Source organism: Vicugna pacos, chromosome 2 (assembly GCF_048564905.1).
Source record: "Vicugna pacos chromosome 2, VicPac4, whole genome shotgun sequence".
In the NCBI taxonomy this organism is placed as follows: domain Eukaryota; kingdom Metazoa; phylum Chordata; class Mammalia; order Artiodactyla; family Camelidae; genus Vicugna; species Vicugna pacos.
The window spans coordinates 120,075,245-120,086,344 of record NC_132988.1 but is presented as its reverse complement, the minus strand read 5'-3'; the positions used below and the strand labels follow the sequence as shown (position 1 = coordinate 120,086,344).

At 48.2% G+C, this 11,100-nt stretch overlaps 1 protein-coding gene across 4 annotated transcripts in view; it reads left to right on the top strand.

Annotated features, from left to right (window-relative positions):
* The first annotated feature begins 395 nt into the window (after window positions 1-395).
* Window positions 396-11,100, top strand: part of GRK4 (G protein-coupled receptor kinase 4) — a 46,827-nt gene continuing 36,122 nt past the window's right edge. For 2 of the 4 annotated variants that reach the window (XM_031685540.2, XM_031685532.2), the window contains exons 1-2: window positions 396-537; window positions 7,684-7,779. In XM_031685540.2, coding sequence (XP_031541400.1) covers window positions 7,690-7,779 — 90 coding nt within the window. In that variant the 5' untranslated portion in view covers window positions 396-537; window positions 7,684-7,689. Of the gene's footprint in view, window positions 538-938; window positions 956-7,683; window positions 7,780-11,100 lie in introns of those variants that run through there. The other 2 variants (XM_072947000.1, XM_072946992.1) reach the window with 2 other exon arrangements.

Here is an 11,100-nt window from a genome sequence, read left to right as displayed (position 1 = left end):
GCCCGCCGCTGAGAGAGCTGGTGGCGGCGGCGGCCGCGGCGCGCCTGCCAGCGAGCCCCTCCCCGGGCGATGGGGCCGACATCCTGGGCCACGGCGGGGCCGCGGTGACCGCGGGGACCGGAGGCGGCCGGGCCACCAGCGCCCCCCGGCCCGCCCGCTCCCCGGCTGGAGCCCCGGACCCCAAGGACGGGGCGTCCCCGGGCCAGAGCCGGCAGCGCCAGAGGCGGAGGCGGCGGCGGCGGCGCGGCTGGTGGCCGTGGGGGCGGCAGCGGCGGCGGCGGCGGCAGAAGCGGGAGGAGGTGGGGCGGCGCCGGGGCAGCTCCCCGGGACCCAGCGCGGAGCCCCCTGCGGCGTCCGGCGAGCGATGGGCAGAGCCGGCTCCCCCCGCCTCTCCGCCGCCCCCTGTCCGCGGAGCCGGGTCCCGGCGGCGGCGGCGGCGGCGGCGGCGGCGGCGGCGGCGGCGGCGGCGGCGGCGGCATTGGTCTGTCGAGGTCGAGAACCGCTTGGCCAACTCGATGCTGCTGAAAGCGCGCCAAGGTGGGTGCACAGCGACGCTCCAACCCCGCCGCGGAGCCCCAATGCCCTGCGGGACCACGATCCTGCGAGGAACCTGGTCCCCTGCAGAATCCCGACCCTGCGCGTTGTCGGCGCAGCCTCACTCTCGAGATTGGTCAGTCAGCGAATGGTCAGCTTGGGCCCCCCTGAAGCTTAAACTGCTCCGCCTCCTCCCCTGCACCCCTTTCAGCACTCCGGACTCGGTGAAGGTAGCCTGCTCTCTGCTCTCGCTGTCTGAACTTGCTCCGCCTCCTGCTCTCGCTGCAACGTCGGGTTGCTGTTGCTTCAGCACCAGGCGAGCAGGGACCTGTTCCCTGAGGGAGGAAGCCAGACCAGCGAGAGAAGCCAGCAAAAAAGAACCGTGCCTTTGGGGTCTTCAAAGGACAAAGGAGAGGATCCTGTAACTACCCTGGCGAGACCCTTCCTTTGGGGTTTTTAGTCTTTTTTTTTAATGTAGCTTCTTGGTTTTGAGGTTTAATGGTGTCTGAGACTTTATGGTGTGGGTTTTAGCCCGACTTAGGGATAGCTTAAACAAGTACTTGTTTACCCTAATAGCAATGTAAAAGCAGCAGTTGGCTCAGCCCTTCTGCTCGGAGACCCCAGGAGCAGAGTCCTCTGTCCCAGACGGAGTTTCCCCTGTCCTGCCTCCCAAGAGATCAGAGAGCTGGCAGCAGAGTCCACCCGTAGTCCTTCAAGCCCCTTCCCTCTTATGGAGTCGGTGTTGGAGCAGCCACTTGTCTTTGTGCTGGGAACAGAGTGATGCCGAAGGCTGCATATATAAGACAGTCTGGAAGTATTTTATGCTCCATCTCCCAGGGTTCGGGGTTCCATCCAGGGGGCAGATGTCAGCAAAGTGGTGCTCCTGCTGACTTGGGATGCTGTTGAGAAGCATCAATAAATTCCTCTGTGATCAGAACAGTGAGTAATGTTCTGTGAGAGAAACTGTCCTGGAACACAACTGTTCCAGATCTTTGGGCTTTGTTTTCTTTTTAAGCTTCCCCTCCTTCTCATTTGTGTCCTAAGGGCCTTTCAAGAGGAAAGGTCTTGATAGTACATGGTTTCTCAACACCCTGGGGACCCTGAATCGGAAACATTGTATGGGAAATTCTTGAAGTAACATTGAGTAGGACAGAGAATTAGCTGCTGAAGTTAGGGTTTGTAAATGGAAGGATTCTGAGCCAAGAAGTAGTGAATTTTTATTTTGTACGGTGTTTCTTATATTAGGAGTTGAATATCGAGACCTCAGTGTTTTTGTGTGCTAATGTGAGTTATTTTGAGTAGCAGAATGAGGATGGGTAGAAGGAACCAGGCCTCACTTGTCGGGTGAGGCCACGCGTGGCCCTCAGAGCAGTGTTTCAGTGGAGCGTTGTTTGTGTCTGGTGTCCCTCACTGTGAACTCCACACTGGTAGTGGAAGTGAATCATCCTGCGTGGGGTCAGGTCCTACTGAGGCTAAACCTGTCTTCTTTCCACTCTGCTTTCGTACCTGCGTGTAATGTACAAAAAGGGACTATTGGACTGAACGGATTTTCCTATAATGCTGTAGAGCTTAGGTAATAAGGTGAATCTAAGTGTTCTGTAAGTGCTGAGGAGCATGACACTGCCAGTTTCTGCCATAAAGCCTAGGACCATAGTGATAGTTTCACAAGAAAGCTTTAATTTTTGATCCCTGGAGTGTTACCTTGTGGTGGTGTAACTCTTACGAGGCCTACCCCAGTCAACAGAGGATCTCCACTCCTGTGTTGAAAGAGGTATTACATCAGTGTGGTTAATGCTTAGACAAGTTGAGTGTGAAGTATCAGAAAGGTGTGAGTACTAAACGCTGCCTGCTGGCTACAGTTGTGGGCTGTGTTCCTTTCCTTTAGAAGCTTACGAGTCTTTCCCAGGAGCTGCCTTCTTGGACACACGTCTGTTCGCTGAGGCCAGCCCTCGGTTAGTTTCTCTGGCTCACGTGTTAGGACACTAACTTGCGAAGGGAGTCAACACAGCATGACAGTTACGTGTTGGCCCTGGGAATCGCAGTGGTGGTTTAACATTATGAGAGAGTCCAGTCATTTTCTAGATTTATTTCGTGTAAAATCGATCTCTTTCTCTTTTGGGTCTCAGACAGGTTTGTTAGAACCTTTTCTCCTTCTCAGGAGTGTTGGCACATGCCACCACATTGGAAAAGATTGTGTGTTAGTGTCTCTGGGCCCGGTGCCCTTTAAGGAAATATGACAGTCATATTAATAATGTAAAATGCATAAGTCACTGCTTTTTTTTTAAATTTAGGATTTTCCTTCTGTGCAATACATTTGTTAAGCAATTTATGAACTTTAATTGCTTTAAATGATAAGCTGAAATTGTTTCACATCATGCATCTGAGGAGACTAGCTCCATTTTACCTCTTGGGGAAATTGACCACAGGAACACAGAGGAAGGAATATTGTGGTGGGTGCGTTGAATGTGGATTTGGGTCTTAAGTGTAGCAGTTCCGTTCTGATCTCTGGTTGTAGTGTTACCCAGCAGTCTGCTTAGCACGGAAACTCAATTAATGTACCGGTTACATGAATGCGCTCTCTTGCTGAGGGTTCCTCCCTGGCATTTTTGGTTGCAAGGAGTTTCTAGAAGTAGCATATAAACCTTTTGATTCCAGAGGTGTAATAGCCAATATTTTTGTTTCCTTCGTTGCACTTCATGTGTCCTCACCCAAGAGATCCCTAGTGCATCCCTGTATAATTGAACGACTCCTGTGTTCCCTTGAACGTGTTCTTGTGTGCTTGTTATTCCAACTTTTTTTGCAGTGGGCCTTCTTGCTCTTTTTCTTGTTTGGTTCTTTACACCTTTCAGGGTCCAGTTTCTCTGTATCCTCTTCTTTGTAGTCTTCTCTGATCTTCCAGCTCAGAGGCACTGTCTGCCCTCTGGGAATCTGGGACTTGGGGTTCATAACACAGTGCAGTCAATAATTCTTCCTCAGGCTAAATTGTAATCTATAAGGGCAGGGCATAGCTCTTGATCATTGGACACAGACCATGTCCCTGGACTCCGTCCTCGACAGATGAGAACAGAGCGCCCTCACCTTCCTCGCCATATCCATCTTGTTACTTGTGCTTTCACACTGTCCATCCAGCCAAAGAGCCACAATCTCATGTCTAGAAAGCTGATTTCATGCCAGAAGCTAAAGAGAAAACATCAACCCATTTCCACTAAAAGCAGTAAACAGAGGATGTCTTTCAACAGCTTTACGTGGTTGGTTAGAGCATGAACCGGGGCCAGACAGACCTGGGTTTGAACCCTGATGCTCTCACTTACTAGCGATGTGACCTAGAGCAAGTCACTTCATTTCTCTTTCCTTCCACTGTCAAAAGGAGTAGTAAAGCCTGACCTTAGGGGTCCAGGGAGGATGCCACCAGTTTAACAGCTAAGTCAACCTCACAAAACAACACCCGAAAAAGAGATCTACACCACACAAACGCTCAGGCACAGGGTCCTGCCAGGAAGTGAGGCAGGTTAGTGCAGCTGCAAGGGGGGCAGCAGGGGCAGGGCTGCCGCGCGCACTTTGGACTAGGAATGCTCTTTCAAGATTCAGTAGAAACGGTTTTCCCTTCTGAAAGGAAAACGCACACGCCTGCCCTCACGACTGGTTCTGGGCGACCCTGCTGTCCCCGCTGGCAATGAACATAAATATTTGGAGAAGAACCACGGGTGGCATTGTAGATACAATTAAACATTTTGATACTGATTTAATGAAAACAATGAAAATATTCATACAAAACAAAACAAAAAGCACTTAGCATTTACAAGTAAATTACAGCAAGGCGGAAAATGGGAGATTTGTACAGGGTATGTTTTGTATCCAGATTATATAAAGAACGGCAGTAAATCTGTGAGATCCTCTCCCCTCACGGCACAGAAGATGTGAACAAGCAGCTCGCGAAGAGGAAAGCTGAATCACCAGTCAGTGTGAGAAGACGTTCAGTCTCCCTGGTAATTAGGAAAACACAAGTTACAGCAGTGCTGTGTGGACCTGTGTCCTCCCGAAGTGCGCATGTTGAAGCCCTCCCGATGTAACTCTGTTTGGAGATGGGGTCTTTAGGGTAGTAATTAAGGTAGTGGAAGTTTCTGAAAATAGAGGTGATTCGTTTTTCATCTGAGTTCAGAGACACCCTAATGTCTGCTGTGAATCCCAGATTAGGAATCTCGTTCTCAAACAATAATATATTTTTAATGGCTGCAGACACACACGCACACGCACACACACACATACACGGATTGGAATAGTACACAATAAATTCATGATTGTGGTGGGTGGTGTCTGATATCACAAAATAGAAATTATAAAAATAATTCTGGCATCCATGGTAGAAAACCCAAGCAACACACCCTGAATGTCCAGCAGAGTTTGCAGACCAGGAGCCCTCGGCCCCGTTCTCTGTCACAGTTTGCGTTTGCCTTGGTGGGCCTGGTTATTGATAGAAAAGCAGCTGCTGTGACAAAGCTGATGTCCCCGTGGGTCCAGGTTACGTAGGTTCCTGTCCCAGCTTCCCTGCTTACTGGCTGTAGCGCTTTGGGCAAAGTACTTCACACATCTGTGCCTTAGTTTCTACACCTGTAAAATCAGAATCATAGTGACAGCTTAGCAGCAGCACTCGGCGCATGGATTGATGGGGGGATTTAGTGAGAGCAGACTTCTGAAGCTTCTATAAAAGTGTCTGGCTTTTGGTAAATGCTGACAAGGGCTGCTTGTTCCAGCCATCGCCATAGCCATTTCTGACATTTTGGGGGTTTTGGTTTACTCTTACTTGCGTTTCACAACATACCTTAGTGTCTAACTGTGTTTACGGCAAATCTTTATTCTAAATGTTTTTACACTTCAAAAAAAAAAGGCACTTTGGTTACGCTTCATGGCTTCTTAATAACAGTGCTGGTTGGACAGGATTCCCGGAGTTGGGCAGACCTGAGTGCATGTCTGGGTTCTACTCTCACCAGTGGTGTGACAGTAACAACTTATTTACTCTTAACTCGGGTCCCTTGTCTGAGTGAAGGGACTGGTAGCCATACTTACGTCTGGGGGTGGGGGTGATTGAATGCGTCAGTACGTGGGAAACACCTAGAAAGGTGCCAGGCACTAACAGTCACGTGAGGAATCTTAGCTCTTACTCCTCCTCCTCCTCTCAGCCCTTGGTAGTCGTCTCGGCCTCTGACCCATCCCCCGTAGGCAGCGTCTCCGGTGTTTTCAGTCTACTCAGTGCTCGAACATCCCTTTGGGGTCTGGTGGGCAATGTGCTGCTCTTCCTGTATTGGGCACCTGGAAGTCCACTTAGTCATCCCCTCAAATGTTTGAGGTTGGAGATACACCGGGAATGGGACCATGAACCTAGAACCTGCCCTCATTGAGATTAATGAAGACGTTTTCAAGATGCAAAGGGCTGGAGCGCCTGCATCTCCTTAGGACAAGCAGGGTGGGCTTCATGGAGGTGGTCCCACCTGAGCCAAGTAGAGACTGGCCTAGATTACTAAGGCCAGAGCGTCAGTCCAGGCACTTGGGATTCCAGGAACCTGCTCTTGCTTCTTTGGCGCTCCTGTAAGTGGTGTGGTCTGGGCACGGTGTGCCTGTGGGATGGCGTCAGGCTGGGCTGCACTCTGCTCACTTCATCCCCAGACACCGGGACGCCTTTAGGGGCTGTAAACAGTGGAGAGTGGAGCTTCGATTTGCGCTTTAAGAAGGTGACCCCACAAGGCAGCGTAGAAGAGGGCCTCACAGGGAAGAAGAGATTGGAAGGCCCGTTAGAAGGGCAGTCTGGGAGCTTGGTGCTCCTGATATGAAAGGACAGTAGGGCGGGCAAGGAGGAGAGGGGACAGGAGCACTTTTGAGGGAGGTCTGGCCACCTTGACTCTGCACGGTGTGCCCAGCGTCCGGACGGTGCCCTGCACGGGGGACTGCAGCAGCAAATGGTTCTAGAAGAATGACTGAGGCACTTCGATGATGTCCCAGTTTCCTGCTTCGTTTGCTTGGTAGATGGTGGCTGTTAGCAGGATTCTCCATACGGAAAGAGGGCTGCACTGGGGGGACAACGAGTCTAATTTGAAGCTGATGTTGAGGTGCTCTGGGACGTCTGGAGGGTGGGTACAAGTCCAGGGCTCACCATCTCCGTTGCAATGAGGGGAGTAGTGGAGCAAAACAGAAGGTTAAGGAAGACAGCCCTGCTCCTCCAGCAACGTCTGTTTGGCGGCTACTGTCACATCTCTGTCTCTAGCCAGGCCTTCTCTCCTGAGCTCCTCTCAGCCCACCCACCGTCCCCCTCCAGCTCAGCTCTTCGTTACCCGTGACACATGACTTTCCCCCTGGTTTCTCTGCTCTTCCCAGTAGTCCTGGAGTCTCTTAGTCACCAGCCAAAATTGTGGTGTTTTCTCTTGGATAAAATTCTGTAAAATTTCAGTTCCTCCAAATGCTTACAATGGAAGGTACTAAGTTCTCTTGAAATAAACTTTTTTAAAAGGACACTTGTTTAAAAACATCTTTCTAAAATACTATCCGATAGCTTTTTCCACCGCTCATCTCGCTGGGGACACTCTTCTCCCACATCTTCCTGAGGCTCACATTGTCACATCCTAGGTCTCTGCTGAAGCATGGTCCTCCAGAGGGGCCTCCCCTGATCCCACCTTAGCCCAGGTGACACCCTCCACCTTTGCCTTGCTTTGTTTCATGCTGTTCATCACTAGATGATTGGCTAATTTTTCTCTTATCACGTACCATTAACTGATTTTGTGTCTCCCTCCCTCACTGTAATGGTCCTTTTTACCGTTGTGTTTCCTGCACTTTGAAGTTGTTTGGTCCCTAGCACGTGCTTAATACGCATCGTTGAACAGTCTTCATCAGCAGCCCTGTGTGACATGTGCTGTTAGGTCTGGTGCACAGATTTGAACACAGGCCAGCAGAGCTACCCCTGAGGGTCCAGGTCGCACGATTTCTAAATGACACAGCCAGAGACTGACTGTCTCGCATGGGGCTTTGATGCTTCACCAGGCTACCTTCCAGACCCCGGGTAGTAGGTTCTCAAACTACTCAAACAGTATGTTGGTGGAAGTAGTTATTAGAAATGGGTATTTCTGACTGTTAAAAAAAATGCTCTTTTTTCCCCCAATTTAGGAGCATATGGCCAAAAAACTGGTCGTAGCAAAAAATGGAGGGCGATGCTGCAGCTGCCGCTGGTCAGCCAGTGCCGTGAGCTGCGACAGTCCATCGGTGAGTGAGTGCGCTGCCTGCTGTCGGGCCGCGGGCTCGATGTTTGTCTCTCTCGAGTGCCTTTTTGCTTCAAATATTATTTAATAAATTCTCCTTATCTTCACCGTTCTCACTGGGAAGAACCCTGTAGGGTTTCTAATGTGCAGTTATAAAGCATATAGCCACGGAACAGAAGAGTGATATGATATAGCAAAAATTCTTCTCCCGTGACCCAGCCAGTCGTCCTCTCCAGAAGTGAGCACTGTTACTAACCAGGTCTCAGCCCCTTCCAGACAGTTCTCTGTGCATGTGGACAGGAAGTACCGATGAGAACTTCAGAAAAGGGTTATTCAGGTAGAAACTAAGTCAATGTAATGGAATAGCCAGCAGCGTAAAGAATGAGCATTAGGCACGGGTCCTGACTGGAGCAGCAGTCAGGTGGAGAACCGTGTCTGTAGGGTAGTCATAACTGCCTTTTTTAAAAGAAATGATTTCCAGTTCAGAGGGCACGTGCGTTCAAAATTTGGATGTCCCCAAATTATCCTTTAAAAAGATTGTCACTTTACCCCAGCCCATGACCTTGCTGACACTGGTTGTTATCAGTGTTTTTAATTTTACTAAGCTGTAATTTGGAAAATGGTCCCAGTTGTGGGAGGCTGTAGCTCAGGGGTAGAGCGCATGCTTAGCAGGCACGAGGTCCTGGGTCCAATCCCCAGTACCTCCATTTAAAAAATTAAACATTAAATTTATAAATAAATAAAACTAATTGCCTTCCCCCTCAAAAAAAAGAAAAAAAAATTGAAAATAAAAATGGTCTCTTGTTTTGATTATGGATGGCGTTAAGCATTTTCATTGGGTTTTTTCAATTTTGCTTTTTTCTAACTCATTTGTAGAAGTTCTTTATATGTGAAAGGCATTATCCTTTTATATTCAGTGTGACTTTATTTTGTATTTCTGCTTTTTGCCTTTTGAGTTACACTATTTGTTTAATATGGAAGATTTAACTTTTTATGTAGACAAATATATCAGTATTTTCTTCTCAGCCTCTGAACTTTGTGTTGTACTTAGGGAGGCTATCTTTACTCCAAGATAATTAAAAAAAATCAATCTGTCTTTTCTCTAGTACTATTATAGTTCCTTTTTGAGAAAGTTTAAATACTTTAACTATCAAAATTAATTTCAGATAGTATAAAGTAGGAGTATTTCCCCCCAAAGACCTATCCATCTGTTTTAACATCACCAGATTTTTTCTCTCATTATGTTTTAAAAAGAGCATTTTTATTGAGCTGTAATTAAGGTGTCATACAATTCACATATTTGAAGTGTACAGTTCAGTGGTTTTTAATATGTTCACAGAGTTGTGTGACCATTACCACAACCAGTTTTACAACATTTTCATCACCCCGAAAAGAAACCCCATGCCCAGTGATAGTCACTCCACCTCTAGCCAAAGGCAGCCACCAATCTACTTCTGTCCCCAAGTATTTGCCTATTCAGGACATTTCAAGTGCATGGGAATCACACACTGTGTGATCTTTTGTAACTGGCCTCTTTTCATTTAATATAATGTTTTCAAAGTTCATGCATGCTGTAGCATTAAGCAGTACCTAATTCCTTTTTGTTGGCAAGTAATATTCCATTGTACAGATACGTCACATTTTATTTCTCCATTCATCAGTTCACAGACATTGGCTGTTTTCATTTTTTGTCTGTTATGAATAATGCTGCTACAATTATTCATGTACACTTTTTTTAATTGTTGTAAAATATACATAACAAAAATGACAATTCTAACCACTTTTAAGTGTGAAGTTCAGTGGCGTTACTTTGGATACTGTGTGTATGTCCATCTGTGAGTGACCCTGATCCCTCCGGTGCTGGCCGCGTGGTACAGAGCTTGTCCCCCAGCCTGGGGGGTCCTGCTCCCTGCTCCTCACCTGCCCAGGGCTCTTGGCTCCCTGGGTGGCACTGCCTCCTACCTGCCTGCCTTACCAGCTTAGTGCCCCATTTCCTCCGTGTCTCCTCAGTAGAATGGAGGTTCCCTGAGAAGGTTCATGTTCTTCCCACTGTTCCATCCTCACCACGAAGGCACTTGGACAGAATTGGAATGGGTTGCCTCCGAAATTCATTTGTCGTGAGAGAGCTGGGCTATTCCTTCCCACGCTCGCTGCCTCCCTCCCGGCCTCAGGTCCCGCGACCCCCGCCCTCTGCCCTGTTGCCCCTGGATCTGTATGGCCCTCAGAAGTGAGCAGATCCCTCTAAGTATTATTATAAGATTAAATGAAATAATACACGGAAGGAACTTAAAATCGTGTCTGGCACACAGTAAGAGGTGAAAGATGTTCCCTGGAGTGTTGTTGCTATCTGGTCCTTCTAGGGTAGAGAGAAATGGCTTAGCATGACATCAAGGCTTTCTGAGAATCTGATCCCAGTCTCTCTCTCTCTCTGGTTTAAGCTTCGTTTGCTTCCCTCCGTGTCCCCTTTCCGGCTACCGTGGACTGCTTGTTGGGTCAACCACCTGCCTTCTATGTACCGTGGCCCATAGGTTATTCCAAAGAATTAAAATCTGGTGTAGCAGTATAATATTACAGTTGCGTGTGTTCCACAAGCAAGGAGGCACCCTGCGCTGAGCACATTCTGCCGAGGGTGGTCTTCCAGGTATTTTGACAGAGCTGTTTGCTTTCTCCGGTGTCCTTCGCTGCTTCTCGATCTTACCCGCTGTCGTCCTTTGTGATTTCCATCGTGTCCTCTTTCTTTGCTTTCTTTCCTGTTTTATTGTTGTAGCTCCTTGAGGAAGGCCCAGGTGTCCACAGTGTCCCTCCGACTTGTTACATTTTGTCACTAATGTTTTATTCATCTCAGAGGCTTTCTGGTGTCTCCTTCCTGGTGGGACTGTCGCTGGGTGTCTCCAGATGTGGGCCAGCCTTCAGTAGTCATGTGTAACACTTGCTGTGGCCTCTACATCTTTGGCCTGGGAAAATTTAATATATATTTAGTCATACGTAAAATCGACATAAATATGATCTATGTATATAAGGTTTACATAGTATTTATTACATACATTAAAATTCAAAGGAAAGGCCAGATGTCTCTGTCTTCCCCTCCTCCATTGTACCAGGACTCCCCTTTGAATTCCTGTGAGACAGACCCTTAACTTTCTGGAGTAGTCTTCTGTGTCTCGGTGTCCTCTTGTGTTTTCTGTTTGCTTTTGGCCATTTATTTTAGGAGATTTCCTTATTATCCAGGTCAACACCCGTGCTTTAACACACATGCAAAGTACTGTCCAGCCCGTCCCACGATGTTCTGTTGTTAATCCTGTTTTTAGCTTGTAAGCACGCACTC